We start from the raw sequence: 26,064 nt of genomic DNA, 5'->3' as shown, positions 1-26,064 counted from the left end.
GTGTTCTGGCGCCCTCTGCTGGCTTGCAAGCAGCACACTGTATGCATAATAAATAAACATTTTAAAAAATGAATATAAATGGTAAATTTCACACTTTTGTGTTCAATAGAAAAATTGCCAGTCATATAAATAACATAATTATGAGCCATAATGAAAACGAAAGCCAATGAACCTGAAATCAATTCCCAAACAGTTTAGGTGATAGACTGATTTAAGATAACTGTAATAAGTGCATTCCCTTTGTTCAAGAAGCAAGAAGAGTTCTTACTTTGCCATCACCAACTCCTACAAAGGTAGAGGCGCAGAGTGCTCAAGATTCAGCTTCTCATAGAACTCACTGCCATATCCAAGGAAGCATTGCCAGTAGAGGTGCAATGGGTGTTAGCACTGACTACAGGAGGGCTAAAGACATCTACAATGGTCTACACATAAGTTGTGAAGTTTCTAAAACTTCAGAAAAGAACCAAACCCATCTCTGTATACTTGCATCCAACTGTGATGAGCCAACATATGTCAAGTTGGTGGAGGCCCTTTGTGCTGAGCACCAAATCAACGTAAGTAAGGTTGATGGCAACAAAAAGCTACCTCTATCAGGTAAGCGTCTGCAAAATGATTGAGGGGAAACCCTAGAAAATGGTTGCTGTAGTTGTACAGTGGTTAAGGCTTGTGGCAAAGAATCTTACGCAAGGATGTAACTAAAGAATCCTTTGCAATCAAGAAATGAACAAATTAAAAACCTGGCTCACTCAAGAAAGAAAGAGAGCTGGCGAGATGACTCAGTTGCTCATAGAACACACGTAACAAGATGACTCAGTTGCTCATAGAACACACGTAACGAGATGACTCAGTTGCTCATAGAACACACGTAACGAGATGACTCAGTTGCTCATAGAACACACATAACGAGATGACTCAGTTGCTCATAGAACACACGTAACGAGATGACTCAGTTGTTCACAGAACACACGTAACGAGATGACTCAGTTGTTCATAGAACACACATAACGAGATGACTCAGTTGCTCATAGAACACACGTAACGAGATGACTCAGTTGCTCATAGAGCACACGTAACGAGATGACTCAGTTGCTCATAGAACACACATAACGAGATGACTCAGTTGCTCATAGAACACACATAACGAGATGACTCAGTTGCTCATAGAACACACGTAACGAGATGACTCAGTTGTTCACAGAACACACGTAACGAGATGACTCAGTTGTTCACAGAACACACGTAACGAGATGACTCAGTTGCTCACAGAACACACGTAACGAGATGACTCAGTTGCTCATAGAACACATGTAACGAGATGACTCGGTTGCTCATAGAACACACGTAACGAGGATGACTCAGTTGCTCATAGAACACACGTAACGAGATGACTCAACAGGTAAAGCACTTGCTGCACAAGCCTGATGACTGAGTTAGATCCTCAGCACCTATATACAAGTGGGATAGAGCTGATCCAACAACTTAAAAAGCAGAGGAAGGATGAAAGACATGCCAGCGATCTGAAATAGTAAAAAGATTCACATATAACATCTAGATATTGAAATGTCTGAGATAAAAACCACAATGGACAAAATTAACATGTTAGACAATGAAAAAAAAATTAGTGAACCTTAAGCTATGGAACTAGGAAATATTTAAAATGAACACATAGGGGCCTGGAGATGTAGCTCAGATGAAAGAGTGCTTGCTAGTGTACATGATCCTTGGATTCAATACCCAGCACTGCATAAAAAAAAATCAGATGTGGTGGCACATGCCTGTAATCATATTTGAAGAGGCACAAAGATTAGAAGTTCAAGGTCATCCTTGCTGAGTACTGAGACTGAGATCAGCCTGGGATATATGACCCACCCACTGTGTGTATATATGTGTGTGTGTGTGTGTGTGTGTGTGTGTGTATGTGTGTAAGTGACTGAACTTCAGGCTAAAATCAACCCCTACCTTCTGCCCCAGGGTATCAGTGAATGTTGGGATACCTTCAGATAACTACTACAGGTGTGACTGGAGGGGAGGGTTAGTGTCAAATAAGAAAAAAATTAAGAATGACTCACATTTCCTAAATTTGATGAAAATTCATGGACCAAGAATCAAAATAAGCCCCAAGAATAAGAAACAAAGAAAAGCATATACCAATCAAATTACTTAAACTCCATTACCAAGAGAATAAAATGACAGTGGAGACAAAGCCCTCATCAGAATTTATAAAGACACGGGGACTCAGGGAGAGTACTTCCAAACATAAAGCAGAAACAAAGACCTTTTTAGACATAGAAAGTCAAAAGCATCAGCAGCTGAGCTGCACCAGGATAAACACTGTAGGAAGAAGGGAATTATACCAGATGTAAACTGGAATTACACAAAGAACAAAGAAAATGGAACCTCATAACTACGTGGGCAAATACAGAAAAATACTTACAATTTAAAAACAGTTGCTGTCTGAAGAAAAATACCAACAATGTAGTGAGGCATATAGAGTGTATGTAGATACAACATAAATGATACATAGCATAGGAAAGGAATATGGAAATACACAGCTGCAAGATTCTTATACTATATATGATATCATACATATAAAAAGGCAAAAAGAGGACAAAGCAAAAATAAGTCAGATGGGCTATTTAAGACCAACCATACAATGGGGCACAGTGGTATAAGCCTTTAACCCAGAGGCAGAGACAGGTGGATCTCTACGAGTTCAATACCAGGTTGGCTTACATAGTGAGTTCCAGGCCTGGCAAGGCTATATAGTGAGACCTTGTCTCAAAAAAACAAAACAAAACAATTCAGTGATATCAACAACCACAGTAAACATGCATGGACTAACCAGTATAATTAAAAGGCAAAAGCTGTTGAATTGAACAAAAAGGCAAGACCCAACTATATAAGGAGCACCTGGTAAATATAATATTTTTACCCAATTCATTTTATTTTGGTTGGGCAGAGGTGGCACCAGTACTTTAATACCAGTACTAAGAAGGCAGAGGCAGGCAGATCTCTGTGACTTTGAGTCTGGACTGGTTCACAGAATGAGTTCCAAGACAATCTTGGCTACACAGAGACACCTTGTCTTAAAAAACAAAAACACCAAAAAAATTCATTATATTTTGTTTTACTCTAATAGATACAGTGAAAAATACTCATAACTGAATAGTAACAAAGATAAAAATAAGTCAATTTTGTGCCTTTATTTTGCTACAAGATACAGACCACAAGCTGGATATGGAAGCAACCAGTACTTGGGAGGTACAGGAGGTTCAGTCATCCTAATTCACATAGTCAGATGTAGGCTAGCCTGGGCCTTATCTCAAAATGAATAAACAAAATGATATAGATCATTAAATTATTAAATTCTGTTATTAAATTATTAGGTTCTGTTTCCTTAGGTTTACTATGTAATTCCTAGGAAACAGGGATTTTAAAAAAGGAAATCTATATAAAAGCTAGTACATATATATATATATATGTACATATATATGTTATATTTAAATATAACTTTCTGTAAGCAATGGCTTCATGCCAACACTTTATTTAGTTCATAATCTACTTTGTGGTGGCTAATATGAATGATGTAAGTACTCACTCTAGGCAGTTACTCTAGTTTTCAGTTTAATCACTGTCACCTAGAAATGTGCAGGAGGCTCAAGAACAAACTCCAAATGTGTGGCTAGCATACATTATCCGACAAGAGGCCTATCACATAAATTCTGCCCTAATTGTAATAGAAATATCCCAGTAGTGTTCATTAGCCGTTTACCCTCTATTTCTGTCTAGGTTTTACTTTACTAATCAATCTGGAATATTCTTTTTAATCCACATTGTCTCCTCCTGTTTTGCTCTGGCTTTGCTGGGGACTGATTCCAGACTCTCACATGTTAGGCACACATTCTACCCTAGCCCTAAATTCTTATTCTTTCTTGATTTTTATTTAAACATTTTTGTTTTGTTTTTTGGTGACAGGGTCTTGCTTGTGTAGCCCTAGCCAGCCTGGTACTTGCTATGTAGATCAGGCTAGCCTTGAGCTCCTGGCAATCCTTCTGCCTCGGAGTCCTGGGATTATAAGTGTGTGTCACCACACCTGGCTTTTCAATATTCATATTCATTCTCCCCTGCTGACCAGGATATCAGGCTTGCTTCAGCTCTGTTTGTTTGTTTGTTTTCTTTTTTCAAAGGCAAGTTCTCCACAACAACTTTCCTGACCAGCCCAGGCCCCTTTCCTTTTAAACACTTACTAATAAGTGTACATACTACTTCATCAGACATGCATAAATACATAAATAGCCCTACAGGAGTTTTCTTTCTTTCTTTCTTTCTTTCTTTCTTTCTTTCTTTCTTTCTTTCTTTCTTTCTTCCTTCCTTCCTTCCTTCCTTCCTTCCTTCCTTCCTCTCTCTTTCTCCCCCCCCCTCTCTCCTCCCCTCTCTCTTTCTCTCTCTTTCTGACAGAGCTCTAGAGAACTTACTATGTAGACCAGGCTTGTGTCAAGTTCACAGAGATCCATCAACCTCTGATTATGAATGCTGGGATTAATGGCGTGTATCATACTCAGCTCTAGAGGTTTACCTCTTATGTAGTTGTTCTCTTCTATTATTTGATGGATTCATTGCCAACAATTTAATATATATGTTCCATGGAGCTATCTTTGTGCACAACAAAGAAAAGTTGTTCAGAGAATAGTGTCAGTGGAGTGGTAACCTGCTCTGTTGTATGGAGCTGCGGGCCGCTTCCCTGCCACCCCAGCTCCCAGTCGCCTGGCTAGCTTATGCCCCGAAATAATTACACAGAAACTGTATTCTTTTAAACACTGCCTGGCCCATTAGTTATAACCTCTTATTGGCTAGTTCTTACATATTGATCTAACCCATTTCTAATATCCGTATTGCCACTTGAGTGTGGCTTACCGGGACGAGTCTAACGGGCATCCATCTCAGAGAGAAGAGTCATGGCGACTGCCGGACTCGGCTTCTTTCTCCCAGAATCCTGTTCTGTCTACTCCACCAACTTAAGGGCTGGCCTATCAAAGGCCAAGCAGTTTCTTTATTAATTAACCAATAGTAACCTCCTTGGCCTCGAGGCTCTGAAGAAGAGGGGGAAAGACTAAAAGCCAGACGTTGGGAAGGGCTCCCGACAGGAAAACCCACTGTGCTCATATAAAAGATGAAGGTGGGAAACACTCTAGCATTCTAGCTCCTAAGCCCCCTCCCCTAACTGAAGACCTGTTGATAGCTGATGTCCTATGGGGAGGGAGAAACAGTTTTTTTTTAAAGAGTTTGACCTCTGGTAGGTGGCCCAAACTCTGCTAGAGGGTCCTACATCAGAAGTATGTGGTTCAGCACAAGTTGGGCGGGGAGGGAGGTAGAGGGCGAATATAATCAAAATAAATTATACAAAATTCTCAAGAAATTAATTAAAATGCTGCATTGAATAAAAGAAAATGTATTCAGAATATACAGGGGGTATTTTGAACCAATGAGCCACTTTACAATAAGTGAAAATACTACAATCTTGAGAGACTAAAATCTACCTTATAAATTTTATCAAAGTTTGTGTATGTGTGGAGGGGAGGGGTCAGAGGACAACTTGCCGGAATCATTTCTCTCCTTCTACCATGTGTGTACCTAGGGGTCCCAGGGATTGAACTTAGGTAGTCAGAGCTGGCCAGCAAGCACCTTTACCCATTGAGCCATTCCTCTGTCCATTATATCTTATTTTTTAATTTTTATGTGTATGGGTGTTTTGCTTATATGTATGTCTATGCACCACATACATGTAGAGGCTAGAGGAGGGTGTCAGATCCCTTGGAAATGGAGTTACAGATGGTTGTGAGTCACCATGTGGGTGCTGGGAATCAAGTCCTGGTCATGCAGACCAGCCATGTCTAAGCACTGAGCATCCTTTCTATCTGTGAAGGAAAAGTACTGGTGAGAAGAAGCACAGTTCTGCTGGTAATCACCGGCACAGCTGACTCTCCTTGGGTGATAACCACCGTGAGTGGTGTGTGTAGCAAGGGTGCCAACCATGCTACTTACCTGCTCAGAGCACACAGTAGTCATCCCTGGCATCTGCAAAGAGCTCATCTGCATCTGGCCCATCATTGGATTCATGTTCTGAACATTCGCATTTCCACCTGCCATGGATACGGTGATGCTCATGTTGTTGTACACTCCTGGCTGTGCAGGTGTAGGCTGGTTCTGGACAGCTTGACTGAACACGCTGTTAACTCAAAAATAATTCAGATTACATGTACTGTTCAAGAACATGGGGTTAATGAGACTGGATTTTTTTTCACTAGATAGAATTCCAAATAAAATATTTTGTATTTTTAAATATGTGTGAAGTTCTTTTATCTTATATAATTAAATAGACCATAATTCAGGTATATTCTGAATTCTGTCCAAATGGGTTTAATAATAAAGAGGGCTCATGTCGAGTTCTTTCCTCAGAGATGAATACAGATAAATTTAAGATCTTTTCTAGGAAGCTACATAGAAGGGCTGCTATGTCTTCCAGATGGCTTATTTTACTGACTTCTTTCCTTCTTCATGGTCAGGTTCTGTGTTGTTGCTATTCCAAAGATTTCAAATTTAAGATAAGTGTTTTAGTAGTTAAAATAATTTGGAATAAATTCTAAGTAAATTCAAATTGGAACTTTATATTAAAACTTGAAAATTCTCAATGACACAAATGCATACTTCTAAAAGAAAATAGTTTAAAAATTGTCTTTTATGAGCTCTAAAAATACCAAATATTTTGATTATTACTCAATTGTTATTTCTGGTGAAACTGATTCCCAGAACAACTTCCCCATTGTTACTTATTTATTCCTTAGCTCTTCAGTGGTAAGTAGGACACCATGACATTTATAGCTTCAGTCCATTAAGGTAATCACACTGAAATCAACAAGCCAAAAAAAGTCTATTCATCATGTCTGAAGAAAAGTAGCAATTTCCTCCCCAAGTTAATTATGAAACACTGAAAATTATATGCCTCAGGACCAGTCAATAATGGATCTATGAACCTTTAATGTCTGCACAGTACGCATGCTTGTTAGGCAGTGTTCCCACAACTAAAGGTACTAAATGCATTATTAATCTATGTTTGCTTTCTGACGAGAACATTCGCCTTAGTGTTCGTCTGTCAATTGGTACACAAGTCGTCTCTGTGGGGAGTGACGCTGTACGTTAACACAGGCGTAAGTGCTAAGCACTGCAGTGATACTGCAGCTACACTGAAAAAGGCTTAGGGCTTAATTTTCTTTCCATTTACACTTGAAACTATATGTTCTTTTAGATGTTCTTAATTCCATTTTACTTTCTTCCATCAAAGGCAGAAGACAGGGCCCCCTGTGGTCTTAATCTCTGTTCCAGGTCAGCTAGGCTCACTGGCACCTCAAGCTCAATTTTCATGCACCTTGCACTCCTGTCCACCTCATGGCAACGATCACTGTTTACTTAGAGGGCACTACTTATCTGTCAACCCTTAAACACAGGAAAGAAAGAGAAAGATAAAGACACTAGTCTTGAGTGGTTCCCAAAGATGCCATAGGTTAGAAACAACCAAAGAGGTCCTTGTTTAAGTAAGACTAAGACACAATAAGAAACAACAACAGGATGTGGCTTTTCCATTAGTCCTGAGCATTGGAACTTTCCACACAGCAAAGTGTTACATTGAGACACAGTCCTGTTCCAGGACACATAGGTTTGTTGTAACTATTAGAGTTCTGACATCTTGTCTTGGAACTCTGGCTATAGCTGAGACAGGAGGCATCTGTCTTTTGTCTCAAGAAAAAAGTGATGGTATTTTGCCTTGTAGTATGTTAAATGCAATAGTTAAGTGGAGCAATGATATAATTTGTTGATTTATTTGATGTAAGATGTGGAAAACAGAAACATTTTTCTTCTGGACAACTAGAAGAATGGAGTTGTCATATATTAAGACAAAGAAAAGCAGAATAACAGGTTTTAGGAAGAATATCAGCTTTGTCATGTTAGGCTTATGATATCTTTAGATTTCTAAGTGTAGATGTCAGGCAGATGGACATACAGTATGGTATTCAGGGCACATTAAAATTTGACTGTAATAAATATAAGCATATAGACACTTGCCACAGTAAGACTAGAAGGAGAGAGAGATAGGGTGACTGAGAACACAAACATAGGTCGTGTGGAGGACTCAGGTTAGCTAGGTGTCCTCTTCAGGATTATCATCTACTTCCTTTGGCCTGAAGCTTACTAGTTAGACTAGCATAGCTGTTCAGGGAGCTCCAGGGATCCTCCAGTCTTGGGTTATGAAAATGTGCCACTATGCCCAGCATTTTTATATGGTTTCTGGAGTTCAACCTTGGGTCCTTCTATTTGTAAGGCAAGAACTTTACTGACAGCTGGTGTAGGAGGTCCTTCTGACCATGTGTTGCTTTCACTGGATAATGAAATAAAGAAACTGCCTTGGCCTAGTTGATAGGGCAGAACTTAGGTAGGTGGGGAAGACAGAAGCGAATGCTGGGAGGAAGAAAGACAGAATAGGAGGGAGATACCATGGAGCCACCAGAGATAGACATGCTGAATCTTTCCTGGTAAGCCACTGCCATGTGGCCATATACAGATTAATAGAAATGGGCTAAATTAAGATGTAAGAGTTAGCCAATAAGAAACTAGAGCTAATGGGCTAAGCAGTGTTTTAATGAATACAATTTCTGTGTGGTTATTTCAGGGCTAAGCTAGTTGGGTGGCTGGGACAAACAAGCAACCCACTCACTCTGCAACAGACAGCCAGACAGCGATTCCTCAAGCCTCAACACTCATGGTTTTTTAGCGGCAGGGTATCATGCAGCTCTTGTTGGCCTTGTACTCTCTAGGCAATGAATGACAACCTGAACTCCAATCCTTCTGTCTCTACTTCCCAAGTACTAAGATCACAGGTTTGTCACAACGCTTGCCTTTAGATCAGATGTTATGCCAGGCAGTGGTGGTACACACCATTAATCTCAACACTAGGGAGGCCGAGACAGGTGGATAGTTGATGTCAGCCTGGTCTACAGAGCGAGTTAAAAAACAAACAAACAAACAAACAAAAAAGGTTGGATGTTACAACCAAGGGAACACAGTAGTTATGAGAAAGAGGTCTAGGATGAATTCCTGGGCTTGCATGATGGAGGCCAAGAAAATTATCTAGCAAATGATGGCCTCCAGCGAGAGAAGATTAGGAGGAAAGTCACCAAGAGTGAGAGAGCAGGAGAGATGTTGTTCCAAAATCCAAAAGAAGAAAAGAACTTTACAAAAAAAAAAAAGAAGAAGAAGAAAGTACATTGTCAAATGCCACTGACAATATGGAGGACACCAACTACCTTGGCAAGAACATTTTGGTGTAGTGGTAAGATGTGCCTGACTGGCTCGACAGGGCGTGGGAGGAGAAGAGGTGAACAGAGCACACTCTTTTAAAGAATTAAACTGTAAGGTGGAACAGAGGAACAGGTTAGAACCTGTCAGCATAACTTTTCCCAATCGTTCGTTTTTCATTCTCTCTTCTCTTTCTTCTTTACTTCCTCCCCACTCTCTGTCCTTTCTTTCTGTTTCTAGGAAATCTACCTTATATATGTCTAAGCAAGAACTCCACTGCTAGCCACCAACATATTTAAATTAAATACAGAGATGCCTGCAGTATGGAGCAGCCGTCACTAGGTTTCATTAGAGAGTTGCTGTGTGCGCCAGACAGAGAGCTGGACAAAGTAGCTGTATGCATAGAAGGGAGCAGTTAGAATGAGGGACAGGGAATCACAAGCGAGTTTAGGAAGTTGGGATTAGAACACATTAGGAGGCTAAATTCTTCTTGCATGTTTCAGAGATGGCTCCACTCCCATCCAATTTATACACAGCCTTTACCGTGAGCCACACAGTTCTTTTACAAAAGATTTCCTCTCTCACCTTTCCGTGAACTTTAAGAGAATATGGTTTTATGTTTTCAACTTTAACTGCCTTACTTATTATGTTGTCAGACTAAATGGCTTCCCTGTCATCAGAACCAAGACACAACCAAATTAAAATCCTTATAAAATCAAGTGATGTGTGAAAAGTTCAGAATTAAAAAAAAACTTTAGTGAGGTAATTTTATAAGCTAAACGGGTAAGATGAGGCCACTAAAATCCAGACATGCAAGAAGAGGTGAGGCAGAGTAGCTCAGGAAGCCTCGAGAATGATGGTTGCCATATGATATTTTTCAATACTCTGAGAGTGAGGTTATGAGGCCCTCTGCTCAAATGAATGCCAGCATTTTACTAGTGTGACTTTAAGAAATTTTCTACTCTATTTTCAATAAAACAATTTTCTTACAATCATAGTTTATGGAGAACTAATTGTGGATATCAAGTTTGATTTTTTTCTGTACCTAATGAGATAATAAAATATATTCCCTTTGACAAAAATGTATCTACTTGTACATCTGTCCTAGAAAAGTGTGGGCCACATCCTTCAGGTGTGTAAGGACTAGGGTAAAAAGGCCAGAGGCCACTAGATCCTCATACTGTAAATACACAAATTGACCTAAATAATGAGTTGATATTCAAGCATTTGACAGTCCCATTTTCCTTTACTGATAACAAAACTTGCTTCTTTCCAGCACATCACTGGATTGTAAACATACAGTCACCTCAAGAAGTATGGCTTCTCTTATGAGCGGCAGAGCGCCAGGGATGCTCAAACAGAAAAACTATTCCCTTACTTGTTGTTTCCCATTGTTCCTTGCTGCCAGGCCTTCATGTCTGGTGACTGGTACCCAGAAGCGGGTGGAGTTTGTTGGAGCAGAGAGCTCTGAGGAGGAGGGATTGGCATCGGCACCATGGAACTCCCAGGGCTTAGAGATGGGGCAAAGTTGGCCTCACCTTGGGGAACCAGTCCTGAAAATTAATAGATATTAATCGATGTAAATACACTATGCATATATCAACATAATAAGATAATAATAAAAAGCACCTGCTACAATTTATTTAGAAATGCCTTCTTTGGCTGGGTGGTGGTGGCGCATGCCTTTAATCCCAGCACCTTGGAGGCAGAGGCAGGCTATCTCTGTGAGTTTGAGGCCAGCCTGGTCTAAAAGAGCTAGTTCCAGGACAGGCACCAAAAACTACAGGGGAACCCGGTCTTGAAAATCCAAAAAAAAAAAAAAAAAAGCCTTCTTTAACAGAGGAAAAATTAAGGAAAAGTGGTCTTTTAAAATATATTAGGAGATCCTAGTACAAGTAGATAAATAAACACAAAGTTTGGAAGAAGGGTTTTTAGTTGCTGAGATATTGATTTGTACCGCAGGGCTATAATTGATCTCTTTCTGTTCTTTTTGTGCTAATAAAAATTTTCAAATGAAAAAAGAATAAACATACATAGTAGATTACTTGTCTAATAAAAATAATATGAGATAGGAAAATAATCAGGCGAGAAAAACCTACTTGTAAAAGGACAAACCATCAGAAAGCCACTGGCCACTCCTTTCTAGGCTTCTTTTTTTTTTTTTTTTTTTTTTTGGTTTTTCAAGACAGGGTTTCCCTGTGGTTTTGAAGCCTGTCCTGGAACTAGCTCTTGTAGACCAGGCTGGTCTCGAACTCACAGAGATCCACCTGCCTCTGCCTCCCAAGTGCTGGGATTAAAGGCGTGCGCCACCACCGCCCGGCTCTTTCTAGGCTTCTTTGTGTGCTCTGCTTCCCTTTCCCTCTTTAAAAAAGCTTTATTTATAAACACAAACGTCACCACGGGATATACAAAATTCAATGACGCTAGTGGATGTACAGAGTTGTGCAACTGTTATCACAGAGCAGTTTAGGCATCTGCATCACACCTGATTTCCCTGTGTCTGTAATGGATAATTCCCGCTCTCATGCAAACAGTGATCTGCCTTGTTTCTCTATATAAACCAGTTTTTGTTTGTTTTTGAGACAAGGTCTGAAGAATTCCAGGCTTGCCTTGAACCTGCTACAGAGTTAAGGATGACCTTGAACTTCTGGCTTTCTTGTTTCTACCTTTTGAATTGCTGAGATTATAAGTGTGTATGCAACCATATAAATATGAAACCCAGGGCTGCTGCAATATAGACAAGCATTCTTCCAATGGAGCTAAATCTGTAGACTTCGTAGGGATATCATCATACATATTGCATCTGGCCTTTTGTGTCTGGCTTCTTTCATTTAGCACAGTACTTTTGGGAGTCAATCATTCCATATAGCATTTGTCAGCTTAGGGTTCATTCCTTTTTAAAACCAGAAATATGCTTATTAACAAATATCCGTACAACTATCTTAAAGGCAACTGATATAAAATAGGAGTTTATTTTTAGGCTTCTTATTCTGTTCTTGTGATATATATCACTGTGTGTGTGTGTGTGTGTGTGTAAAATCTTTGAAATTAGGTAGCTGTCTAATTTGTCTTTCCTGTACAAAACTGTTTTGGTTACTCTAGTCCCTATAAGTCTCTATATACATTAGAATATATAATGTAAGATGTTATCAATTTTGCTAAAAAAACATGTTGAAATTTTAAATTACAATGGGTTATAGGATCAATTTCAAATGAATTATCAGGATTTTTTTTAAAAAAGATTTTATTTATTTACTCTATCTATAATGCTCTATTTGCATGCACTCTATTCAGAAGAGGGCATCAGATCCCACTACAGATGGCTGGGAGCCACACAAAGTTGCTGGGAATCGAACTCAGGTCCTCTGGAAGAGCAATCAGTGCTCTTGATTGCTGAGCCATCTTTCCAGCCGATGGATTTTTTTACTCTGCTTTTCTTAAAAATTTTGAGCATTTTATTTATTATTTTTATGTACATGGATGTTTTGCCTGCACGTGTGTCTGTGCACCACATGCATGCAATGTCCGTGAATGCCAGAAGAAGGTGTCAGATCTCCACGGACTGGAGATACCGACAGTTGTGGGTGCTGGGACTCAAGCCCAGATCCTCTGGAAGAGTAGCTAGGTGCTCTTAACTGCTGAATCGTCTCTCCATCCCTTATCAGAATTAGATTTTTGAGACAAAGCCTCTCTGTATAGTCCTGGCTGTTCTGGAACTCACCATGTAGACCAGGCTGGCCTCTTCTGTCTCCTGAGTGCTGGAACTAAAGGTGTGAGGCACCACCACACACACGTACTCTTCTTTCTCTTGAATAGCTTTCATTGTCATTTTTATGTAATTTTAAATCAGCTTTTCACCCCATCTACTATATTTTTCAGCTATCCTCCTCTGTAAGTTTGACTTCTATTTTACTGATATTATGCATACATCTATTTAATATGCTCAAGCTTCCTTCTAATTTAATGAACACACAGAACACATTCATAGTTTCTAAGTTCTTAAAGTTCCTATTTGGAACACTAATATTTCTAATCATTCTAATATCTGTATGGTTTTTTTTTTCAAGACAGGGTTTCTCTGTAGCTTTGGTGCCTGTCCTGGAACTAGCTCTTGTAGACCAGGCTGGCCTCGAACTCCCAGAAATCCATCTGCCTCTGCCTGGGATTAAAGGTGTGCGCCACCACCGCCCGGCTTATCTGTATGGTTTTTATTAGTATGTATGAATTATATAAATAATAGATCACACTATGACATTTTTACATATGTATATAACATGCTTTGGTTATATTCACCTCTGTCATCATATTCTCTTGTCCCCTCTCTTTCTGGTCCCTTGTCTTCTCAAATAGTCTAGGTTGGGTTTGATGGCTAATTTTTCTCATTGTTACAGACTACATTTTCCTTTTTTTTTCATGCCTGATGGTTTTAAAAGCCAAACTTCAGATAATCTAAATTTTACCTTTATAAGAGCTGGATCTTAAAAAGTCAAATAATCAAGTGTTTCTGAGCTTACTATTTGAGCCACGGTTAGCCTATATGAAAACCTTAGCTCTTTTAGGGTCTTGTACCTAGAGAAATCAAGAATGAGGCTTGGGTTGGAACTTATTTTGCCCCACTACTGAGGCAAAACATCAATTATGAGGATTTCCAGGCTGGTTAGAAGACAAAGTGGCCTTGTGTGAACTTTGAATACTATTCTTTCTAATCTTCAAGTTTGCTGTCTGGCCCTGTTCTGTGTGCATGTGTGCATTCATGCATGCACACATGTGCACACACTGAAGTCATTTGAAACCCTTTGTGCAGAACCGGCTTTCCCAGGCTCTTGAGCTGGACTCTGCTCTACAGCACAGTCTGCCAACCCCTAGAACTGCTGTATCCAGTCTGCCAACCCCTAGAACTGCTGTTTCCTGTTTCTTTCTGATATTGTTGCTTTCACATTGAAGAATAAACACAGCCTTGGCTACTCTACCCAACGTTAAAATAGAAGCCCTTAAAAAGTGTTTCTTTTAATGGTTGGATTGTGCTAGTACTGGTTTTTTTAATACTTGTTACACTAAGAAAATGTATACCATAGCTAAAGGCTTTAAAGACAAAGCTATAAAAGTCTAGAAAAGAAAAGAATACCATAAGCAGCTCATAATAATTTATTATAATTCTTTCAAGTCCTCCTCAGAAACTCATGTTTATTTTTTAAAAGAAGATTTATTTTTATGTGTATATGTGTCTATCTGTATGTATATGCACCATGAACATGCCTGGTGCCTGTAGAGGGTAGAAGAGAGCCTCAGATCTCCTGGAGCTAGAGTTAAAGATAGTTGTGAGCTGCTACGTGGATGAGGGAACTGAACCCAGGTCCTCTGCAAGAGCAGTATATGTTCAGCCCCTTCTCACACAACGCTGACCTGCTGTTTTCCCTTGTCATTATACCACACGCACGCTACTATGTTCTTCTGTCTTTATAAACACAACTGCAGATCCCTGTATATAATATTCTATTGTGTGCTGACACTGATAATGACTTTTTTTTATCTTTTTGTATGGTTAATCTGTACAGAGATGTACTTAATTTACTCACTTTATATTTTCACAGGCTATAATTTTAAAAATACTTTAAACTTTCTGTGAAAACTAATGTGTATAGTTTCTAAACTTTATTTCACTTAATGCTTAATTATTTTTAAAAACGTGATATAAATAAAGCTATGTATTCTTTATCTATATGCAACTCAAACTCTGGAAAATAACTTGGACTTAGATTGTATGAAGAAATTTTTCTTTCATTTATGATTCTTGAGGGCACATTTTTGTATTTGACACGTCATTTTCACTTTTATGTGGATGATTTCTGCATGAATTCTACATTTAAATTTTTCTTTGCTTACAGGTTTTTTTTTTCTGAGACAAAGTTTCTCTGTTTAACAGCTCTGACTGTCCTGAAACTCACTTTGTAGACCAGAGTGGCCTCAAACTCACAGAGATCCAACTGCCTCTGCCTCCTGAGTGCTGGGTACTTGCAGTCTTAAAATATTTGTGTTTGACGCATTGTTAATTTTATATGTGAGAGAAAAAGGTAATCCTGGAGGAGAAAGATACATTATTCTATGGAGGAGAAAAGATACATTATTCTACAGAGTTAAAATACCAAATTAGAAAATCTAAGTACATTGCAATTTTTTCTTTTTTGAGACAGGGTCTTAACCCAGACAGGCTTTGTAAGGGACCTGTGGTTCAAGACAATTTTGACCTTCTGATCCTGCTTCCACCTCCCAAGTGTTAGGACTATAGGTATGTATCACTATGCCTGGTTTGCATAGTACTATGGCCTCATGCATATTATTACCAACTGTGCTAAATCCTCAGCCCCCATTACCATGTTTGGCTGTTTTTCTGCTCTATACACTATGTTTGTTAGAATGGTTGCCTTTGTTTTTGTTGTTTTAGTGCTAACCTTTTAATTTTAACACCTACAAAAAAAAAGATCTCTTTTACTTTCTGTTTATGAGTGTTTGCCTGCATGTATACATATATACCATGTGCCAGTGGAGTCCAGAAGAGGGCACAGCATATAGTGCTGGGAACCAAACCTGGATCCTCTGCAAGAGTAGCTAGTGCCCTTAACCACTGAGCCATCTCTTTAGACCCCTGGCCCCAGTTTTATAATTATTTTAAAAGTAGTTTATAAATTCAAAGCAAAATGGAGTGAAAAGTGCAGAAGCCCTGCACTCTGCCATATCACATGTATAGCTCCCAACCCTCAACTTCTCCTACCAGCATGGGACTAACCTATGCTGACATTGTTATTATCCAGAATCCAGTAGAAAGAAAAACTTGGCTAATAAAGAATCTGAGGGAGAGTTGTAGCTCTGGTCTCAGTTGTGTCAAATTTAGTGGCAACAGAAATAGAAGCATAAAACATAGTTGAAAAGCCCTTGCATCTGTGTTTCCTTAAGATGCAATAAACTACTTCCTTCCCCCCACTTCCAACTCTCTTCCTCTCTGCTCTCTTGCCCTGATCTCCTCCTGCCATTCCCTGTACTCCCCTGCAATCCTTCACTTCCGTTTTCCTTTCTGGAGAGATTTGAAAAAGGTTGAGCTTCTCTGGAACTTGGATTCCCCCAATTTAAAACCTGGTTTCAAAGCACTGTGAGCTGACTGCTGTCACACGGAGCACTTCTACAATCTAGAGAGCAGAGATGAAACACTTGATCTTGAAACATTGTTATTCAATGTAAAGTAACAAATTTATAGTATTCTATTGAAGCTGATCATCCGAGAACTGAGGGCTGCCATTTCATTTCAGTTTGCAAGCTGATAAAGCTCCTTTCCTTGTTGCACCCACCTTCTAGGTTTCCCTTATATTATAAATGCTGACTTTACAAAGAAAAGTTACATTTTGTAAAGTTTTTTTTGTTTGTTAAAAAAAACCAAACAAACAAAAAACCAAAAGCTGGTCTGGAAGAAAGAAAAATGTAGGTGCCAGATAAAGCTCAGATGCTGGGGCACATGCTGCCTGCACATGTCCATGAGTTGCTTTTTATTGGGATTCTTTTTTAGGCAGCCTTAAAATTCATGTTTAGTTCACTTATGTAATCAAAGGGTTTCTCTTTTTCAGGAATTAGTCATTAAACATGATACGTGATAGATTAATCAAGTATGTATTATCACTACTGCCTTTTAGAATCTCAAAGTAATAAAAAGGATCGTTGTCTAGGATAAAGAGTATAAAACAATGAAAGCAAAAAAGAAAAAAACTTCTATAAATCAGAATATTCATTCTGGAGGAAGTTACAACTTATTTAGTTAAAAGTGGTATCATCAATAAGAAGTCTGATATACTTGGTAAATATTGGTTATTCTTATATAAACTATCAGAACAAAATCATCCAGTGACTGAGTTAATGCACTAAAACCTGCCAGCTGAGGACTTTGTTTGGATAGATGTCATAAGATCCAGGAGAGAACAGTGAGTTTGCTTTGTACATAAAATGTCAAAAGTTTTATAGTTCCCAAACTTATTAATGTCAGCAACCAAGCTTAGAAAAGTCTGAAACCACACAACTATTCAGTGATATTGAGCCTGCCGCCTCTCCTGACTTTACCACTTAAATCTTTCCTCTCCAGCACATGCCCCAAAGTCAGGGCAAAAGCAAAGCAGGACCTGCAACTACAGGTGAGCATCATGTACCTGATCCTGGATACTGGAAGACATTCTGCTGCATCTGAGGATTGATGCCAGTGCCAAACTGTCCTCCCATGTTTCCTGCCATGCCTCTGTTCACCATGCTGCTGCGGGTGGCCAAGGACGCCTCAGGATTTGCTGCCAGTTGAGAAAAAGGGCTGGTAGAAGCAGGTGGGGTTCCTGGATTTGTACCATAGTTTGGTGGGTAGGGGAACTGCTGTGGAGCACCCTGAGGAAGACGGGGGTTCCCCATTTGAACTGGCAGTCCAGATGAAGGAGGGATGTTGTTCCCAAAACTTTGGTGCCTCATGAGCATGGCTCTTTGCTGCTGTATAATCTGCCTCTGTCGATGCTGTTGACTGTACAATTCCCGTTGACGCTGAGCCAACATCTGAGCATTCAAAGGTGGCTACAAAGAAGGAAAAATATCTTTTAAAAAAAAGTTGATGATTTATTTTTTAAAACATAATTTTTGTATTGAATCTTTGGGTATTTTATATCATGCACCCCAACCCCACTTATTTCCCAGTCATTCTACATCTGCCCTCCACCCCTGTAGACTCCCCCTAAAAGTAAATAAAACCTAAAATAAAATAAAAATTAGAGAAGAAAAGGATGGAGAAAAGAAAACAAAAACATCTTGTTGAGCCCTCAGGTCAACGGCCTGCTCTCTATCAACTGCAGTGTTCTGTATTTGCACCATTCTGTTCTTCCATCTTTCCCATATCAAGAAAAATATCTTATTTATTAAAATTATTACAACCATGTACCTATCCTAGAAAGCTTGGAACAAAATAAAATGTAGCAACCATCAGGCTACAAGGGAAACTAAAATTGAAAGTAAGGATTCCTTAAGTAAAATCGTAGGGAAAAAATAAATCAAGTATAATCTATTTTTTAAAAATGTTTTTTATGTGTGTACCACATGCATGCAGGAGCTTGCTGAAGTCTGAAGAGGGTGTCAGATCCCCTTGAACTGGAGTTACAGGTGGTTGTGAGCTACCATGTAGGTGCTGGGAACCAAACCAGGGTTCTTTGCAAGAGCAGTCAGTGCTCTAAACTGCTGAGCTATTTCTCCAGCCCCCTAGTATATTTTATAGGCCACAAGTAATTAATAAATGCTAAGATAATATCTGTTAGCTGATTAAACACAAATTCAAAAATGAATATCAAAAAGAACTACATAAGAAACCCCACAGTAAATTAACTACTTCTGTGATGCTGGACAAGAACACTGCTGAGACACATGAGCACCTCAAGAAGGGGAGGCCAGTAGTGCTTGATGAGTTCACCCTAACACAGCTAGACTATGAGTTCACCCTAACACAGCTAGACTATGAGTTCACCCTAACACAGCTAGACTATGAGTTCACCCTAACACAGTGAGACCATGTGTTCACCCTAACACAGCTAGGCTGTGAGTTCACCCTAACACAGTGAGACCTCCATTTCTAATGCACTTCTGTGTTTCTCTACAGAGTCACAGTCGTCCTCCTTCTTCCTTGTCTTTACTGCTGCACTCTGTTTAAATGAATAAAGTATGATTGAAAGTGATGCTGATTTTCTTTATTATTCTTTTCTGCAGTTCTCAAATTATTTATAATAAATAGACATTACCTTTATGCTTAGGAAAACTTATAAATGCCATTAAAATGTGGAAAACTACAAATTGGAAGATTCAGTGCCTAGCAAATTATCATTTAAAAAGAAAATAATTAACTAGAAATAAGATCATCAGCAGAAGTAAATGGAAACAGCTATTTTATATCATTATGCAGCATAATAATACTCTAGGCATTATCATAAGTGGCTTAATAGCTACACGATTATGGATGGGGAAAGAGGTGGTGAATTAGGCTGAAATCACTTTTCGTTCTCACATGAAAAGCAGCCTGGCATATCAATAAAGCCTTCTTCAGAAGATGTCATTTCAGACAGAGGATCTGATTGAAGCATGCATATATATATATATATATATATATATATATATATATATATGCATAATCCTATATATTCCTTAAAATGAAACCTGCCAACTAGATGTTGTCCACTTTGCAAAACCCTGAAACATGGTTTTCTGACAGAAATCATGTGAATTGCTAAAGTGGGGTTTTGTTTCCTTTCAACCCAGCTATTCCTACACGGGATTCAATATTAAGGTTTATAACTTAAAAGATGAAGAGACTCAAATTTGGACTCATGAAGATGCTCATATCTGTTTTAGAAGCAGCCTCATCAGCACCGCCTTTTTGATTAGTAGTAGTAGTAGCTTCCTGAATTTGTCCCAAGTTTATCAAGATTCATTTCATGAAGAATTTAAAGATTATTTTTATTGTTTTGTTTTATTTTATTTTTAAGATTCTTTAGTTTTATTTTATGTGTATGGGTGGTCTGCCTTCATGTATGTCTATGTACCATGGGCCAGAAGAGGGGGTCAGATTCCCTGGAACTGGAGTTACAGACAGTTGTGAGCTGCCATGTGGGTGCTGGAAATTGAATCTGGGTCCTTTGGAAGAGTAGTCAGTGCTCTTACCCACAAAGCCATTATTAATCTTTAGCCCATTTTTTTAAAGATTTATTTATTTATGTATTTTACATATATGGATGTACTATGCCTTTATGTATGCCTGCACACCATAAGAGGGCATTAGAATCCATTATAGATCAGACAAGTGTGAGCTGCCATGTGAGTACTGGGAATTGAACTCGGGACCTTTGGAATAATAACACCGGGTACTCTTTTTTTCCCCCCACCGGGTACTCTTTTAAGCCATCTCTCCAGTCCCATTATTTTATTGTTTTTAATTATGTGAAAGCGTGTATATCTGTACATGGGATGTGGACATGAGTGCAGGTACTCCTGGAGGCCAAAAGTGTCAGATCCTCTAGAACTGGAGTTACAGATTCCCTGACCTGTAATCTGGGAATCAAACATGGGGAGTCTGGAAGAACAGCCAGTGCTCCTATCTGCTGAGCCATCTCTCCAGTCCATGAAGGATTTTGTTTGATTATCATTCTTCTTTACAATTCTTGTCTCTCAATATTTACATCATCACCTTGGTCTAAGAAAACTTAAGTTGCTGAAGTAAAAATATTAAAAACATATGGAAGTGATCCATTCATCAAGGCCATCCAGTCCTTCCTTCCTTCCTTTCTTCCTTCCTTCCTTTCTTTCTTTTCTTTCTTTTTTTTTTTTAAAAGAGTGAACCCCAGGGATTGTATAGTTTTGCCAGCTATCCCAGATTGGTCTTAAACTTGGGGTTCTTTTTTTTTTTTTTTTGGATTTTTCGAGACAGGGTTTCTCTGTGGTTTTGGAGCCTGTCCTGGAACTAGCTCTGTAGATCAGGCTGGTCTCGAACTCACAGAGATCCGCCTGCCTCTGCCTCCCGAGTGCTGGGATTAAAGGCATGCGCCACCACCACCCGGGGGTTCTTTTGCTTCATCTCAAGTGCTTGGGATAATCACACCTGGATCCATTCAGTTCTTCTAAAAAAGTTTACTGTATTCTTGTGTATGTGTGTGTGCATGTGTGCCATACTGCATATGTAGTGGTCAGAAGACAACTTTGTGGAGTGGATATTTTCCTTCTAGCGAATTCAGGTTGCCAGGCTCTGAGGAAATGTCTTTACCCACCATGTGACATCACTGGCCCCCAACCAGTTATTTTTAAGTGCAAAATTCTATGACTTTAGGTTTATAAACAAGGATCTTCAAAATAAATAAACCTCAGAGAAGGTAAGACACATTGCTTTTTGGGGTAGAGGGGAAAGTGCAGGGAATGGGAGGAGGGGAAGGAGTGGGAACTGGGATTAATATGTAAAATGAAAAAAGAAACTTTGTTTTTGTTTTTAAGAAATAAAATAAAAAATGAGTGGGAGAAGAGAGGATAATACTGGTATGAAATTATCAAAAAATATTGTGTGCATGTATGTGCAAATTTATAAAATAATAAATCAAATGTCATTATTTATAAAAGAAAAATCTTCTAAAGAAATTAAAACAAAGCCAGAAAATGCTGATGTTTAGGTTGGTCAAAGTGTACAGTTTTCTACTTGACCATCCAACATCATGAAACAATAACAAAAACAGTAAAATGAAACACAGAACCTTTGCCTTTAGGTGAAGTAACAGAAAGAGCATGACAAGTAGGCTACTAATTCATTGCCTACTAATTCATTCTGGAAGCAGTTTACCCCACAAACATCATTTAAAGCTGATCCCCCAGGCCATTTCAGCAGTACTCGAGCCAATGCTGAGAAACACTGCTTGTGCTAGAGAAGTTTACCAATGCCTGGCTTCTGTCTTACCTGAGGTGTGATCTGCTGCTGCATGCCTGACCTCATGTTCATGCCAACAGGAGTAGTTGCTGCAAACTGGTTCAAGATAGCTTGCCGGTTTTGGTGCATCAACTAGGAAAACGAAGACAAGAAAGGATGACACCTCCGTAGGCAAACATGGCATGACACACACTTTACTTACTAATGAAAAGTTTTAGTAGTATAGGTTTAGTAACACCTCCCATTCTATTTGCCCAAAGACTAATAACTCCCACTCTCTATCAGACAGTTGTTGCGTTCGGAACATTTAAAGGTAGGAAATACACATAAATATACACACGTACAACATTAGTGTACTTTTGAAAGCATGTGAATAGTTACTTCAGGGAAGTATGATATTAAATGAAAAGAATCAGCTTTAGATCTTAAAATATCATAAATGAAAAGCCGAGAACAGCCCTGAAAGGTCTGAGAGAAAATGGAAAGCCAAGGCCCCGGGCAGCACTCTCACTTGGATCTTTATATATACTTGGGGAAAATCCAACATGATATCATTAGCCAGAGAGAATTACATAAGAAACAAATGCTCTGAGAAAATGGATTATTTATTTAACTAGAAGAAGTAATCACTTTAGACCCGCATTTCCCAAATTGGTGTTCTAAAGAACATTGTTCTGCAGGATATTAATAGATGTGCCAGGAAAATAGCATACTGTGCTGTAGGACGTATTGGAAATGAGGGTTACATAAGGTGAAACAGATTTATTTACTGCAGTAATTTTATGCGCCTTTAATTGGCCAAAGCACATTGTGCATCTCCAAGAAGGGGTAGACTGCAATTTGTTCATCACAAATCTTTTTTTCTGATTTACAATTATCAACATTTATTTCCCAGAATAATCTGTAGGGGACTGGTATGGAAGTTCAGTTTAGATCAGGCTGGTGTCACAGGTCTAGGCAACCCTTTACTTTATCAGATAATAATAAACTCCACCTGGAAGATTTCTTGTAAATAATCTATAGATTAAAACTTTCTCCCTCAATATAATTTGGTAAGAATAATCCCTTCAAAGGGCTAGGACCAATAACATTATATTGTTGTTTTTATTATTGTTGTTGCAGTGATGAGTTCTGACCCTAGCATATGCTATGCAAGTACTCTGCTTCTGAGCTATAAGACTAGGTTCTCACTGTTACCCAGATTTGTTTTAAACTGATGGGCTCCAATGATCCTCCTGCATTGGGAGTAGCTGGTAACATAGGCATATGCCATGAAATTCAGGAATGTTACCTGATGCTTATTTAATATTTCATAACTTGTAAATTATACAAATGGATAATTGTGGATATGTTTTATTGGGCTACATATAAGAAGAAAGCCTATTAGAGTTCTATAAAAATGAAAATCCAGGAGCAGTGGTTGAGTTTCTCATTGCCTAACAGTTTACCTCTTAATTCTTGATTCATTTATTTTCTGACTTACATGGATCAGAAAAAAATAAGACTATTAGAAAAGGTTGATACAATATAGAAATGTTAAAAACACAAATTTCAAGCCTAGTGGAATAAGATAAAGCATTCACAATTGCTTAAAAATAAAGATGCTTTTAAAAAGAAGTCAAAGGGACTCTTGGCACCCAACCTATGCACGGACTACCCTCAAAAGATCATGACTGTAAGTATACAGAAAGAAACTTTCTGTTTGAGTCGAAAATACTTCCCACTTTGAACAAGCCTTCAAGCAAGCAGAGCCCGGCATTCTCCTCTGCCGCAGCCTCATCTCATGGATATTCTTTGCAGTAGTCTGCTCATTAGCCACCTGCCACTTTAGGAACAAATGGACGCAAACCCAGCTTTTTTCCCTGAACTGAATATGAAACATTGTTTCATTAACTCAGGAACCTGACCTCATTCCACGTTGGGCCTTGCTTACTGAATCTCTAGCTTCAGGCCCTATTTCCTTAACTTGAGCTGCTTGTAAACTGAGTCCATAAGCATATCTCTACTCTTCTGACTTAGCACTCAGCACACTGCTTGCCTGTGATTCAGTGTGTCAGAGAGGCACAAACACAAACATAGGCAGTTTTGATTACTGAAGTTCCTTGTATGATCTACTATTTTTATCTTTTAGGGTACTTGGAGTAGCACTCCAAGTGTGCCTAATTAAGATGCTCAGCATTTCTACTATTACTTCCTTTTCTGAAAGTGAATGACAGATCTGGGTGTGATGACTCTCCCCCTGTGGTCTCAGCTCTTGGTAGGTTGAAGTGGGAGAATTCTGTTTGAGGACAGCCTGGGCAATGCGGACCTTGTCTGAAAAGCTAGCAAAACAAAAACAGAAACCACACCTACAACAATAACCATAAACCAGCAAGTCCAGCAAGAAGTCCTTTCTCTTTAGTACAGTTTAAGACTATGACTTTTATTTCTTTCTCTCAATTCATCACTGAGTGCTTTATTCTATCCTAGCATTTAAAACACACTCCTTTCCCATTTCATCTCTCCTTGTCTTCTCCATCATCATCGCCCTCTGTTTATTGAATAGAAATTTGTGTACATTGTTTATTATATTTGCTGAATATAATTTATAAAGCTAGTACTCATTAAATACTATACTATATCAAGCATTGTGCTGAGAGCTTTACATTCTCTTGTTGGATCTATACGTTCTTTAGGAGGCAAAGGAATTGTCTGACTGTTTTCACATTCAGAAGCAGTTACTCTTACAGCCGTTATGCCACACGGCCCTTCCTTTCTCTAGGACGTGTGGACTGAACAAAGGCCAGCGAGCTGCTGGGAACGCCTTCCACCACTGTCCTAGTTTCCTAACATTTATTGTCCTTCCTGAGTTAGTACAGTTCTAGGCAATTTCTTCAAATACTTTTCTAGAAACTCAAGAAAATATACATGACCGACATCCCCTGCCATGATTCTTAGACATGGCACTATATACCATTTGCCTCTGTGCTCCTCGATGGTCACCTCCCTGTCTGTTGCTAATATAATCTTAAATATTTATAGCACTACATCGATTCATTTCCTGTCATACGAGACATTTAAATCATGTACAAGTCCCAGGCCCGCAAACGTATCTTTTATTTCATTCATAATATCACTAGAATTTAATCTCACTAACTTTAAATAACACAAATTTTACTTTGTATCAACAATCCAATGGTATTTCTTGTTCTACTTTATAAACTAAGCTACAGTTCTCTTTATTAACTTAGCAATTATGTGATATCTAATCTAAAACTAGTTTGTATCTTTAAAAAAACAAAATTATAGCCGGGCGGTGGTGGCGCATGCCTTTAATCCCAGCACTCGGGAGGCAGAGGCAGGCGGATCTCTGTGAGTTCGAGACCAGCCTGATCTACAGAGCTAGTTCCAGGACAGGCTCCAAAGCCACAGAGAAACCCTGTCTCGAAAAACCAAAAAAAAAAAAATTATATTACCTTTAAGCTGTAATACTTTGCTACAATTAGCATTCTTTAATAAAAAGGTCTCTTACTCATAGCCTAGCTATCCTAGGATGGCTTTTTTAAAAATGATTTTTTAAATTTTTTAAAAATTTTATTTTACATTCCAACCACAGTTCTCCCTCCCACCTTTCCTCCCTCTCCCCTCTCCCCCAGGATAGCTTTTTGAGTCTTTTACCAAGGTCTGGGAGTGGCCCAGGCACTTTCACTGCAGCGACTGACTCATCACAGAGAGCTCTGGCACAAACCCTTGGAGAAGAAACACTGAGAGGACAGCACTCACCTGCTGCTGTCCCTGTAAGCGCTGCTGTAGCTGAAGTCGCAGCTGGTTGGGTGCAGCTGGAGGTCTGTTTAGAGTCTGCCGGGGCTGCATGCCCATGCTGGGTGAAAAGGTGCCTCGGGGAGGTGCCACTTGAACTGGCATGGTCCCCAGGGAAGGCTTCTGCCTGACCATGCCTTGGAAAGGGCCAGGGAGGCTGGCGGTAGGAGAAGGAGATGAGTATGGCTGGGGGTAGAGGGCTGGTCTTTCTTCCATCATCAGAGGGGGCGTTGCTTGCTGTGGTGGGAACCTCTCGGACAATACATCTAATCCACCTCCCTGTTGAAAAAGAAGCCAAAATATTTTATAAACAAAGTCTGGCAACAATGACATGTATGTCTACATAAATTTTCATCTGGGAGCAAGTTATCTCTAGAAAGTATTAGAATGTGTTCATTCTGAATTCATGCTCTTTGGAAGCTCCTCACCCTAAGAGACCATTGATTTAAAATTACTCTGGT

The 26,064-nt window shown here is 39.1% G+C and overlaps 1 protein-coding gene across 9 annotated transcripts in view; it reads right to left on the bottom strand.

The window, feature by feature from the left end:
- Positions 1–26,064, bottom strand: part of Ncoa1 (nuclear receptor coactivator 1) — a 225,052-nt gene that overhangs the window by 7,768 nt on the left and 191,220 nt on the right. For all 9 annotated transcript variants that reach the window (XM_075955620.1, XM_075955623.1, XM_075955616.1 and 6 more), the window contains 5 exons: positions 25,568–25,882; positions 21,836–21,937; positions 17,535–17,937; positions 10,727–10,901; positions 6,043–6,226 (listed from right to left, as the gene is read on the bottom strand). In XM_075955620.1, coding sequence (XP_075811735.1) covers positions 6,043–6,226; positions 10,727–10,901; positions 17,535–17,937; positions 21,836–21,937; positions 25,568–25,882 — 1,179 coding nt within the window. The remainder of the gene's footprint in view (positions 1–6,042; positions 6,227–10,726; positions 10,902–17,534; positions 17,938–21,835; positions 21,938–25,567; positions 25,883–26,064) is intronic.

Source organism: Microtus pennsylvanicus, chromosome 21 (assembly GCF_037038515.1).
Source record: "Microtus pennsylvanicus isolate mMicPen1 chromosome 21, mMicPen1.hap1, whole genome shotgun sequence".
NCBI lineage: Eukaryota > Metazoa > Chordata > Mammalia > Rodentia > Cricetidae > Microtus > Microtus pennsylvanicus.
The sequence above is the reverse complement of the archived record's forward strand: the minus strand, read 5'-3'. Positions and strand labels throughout refer to the sequence as shown.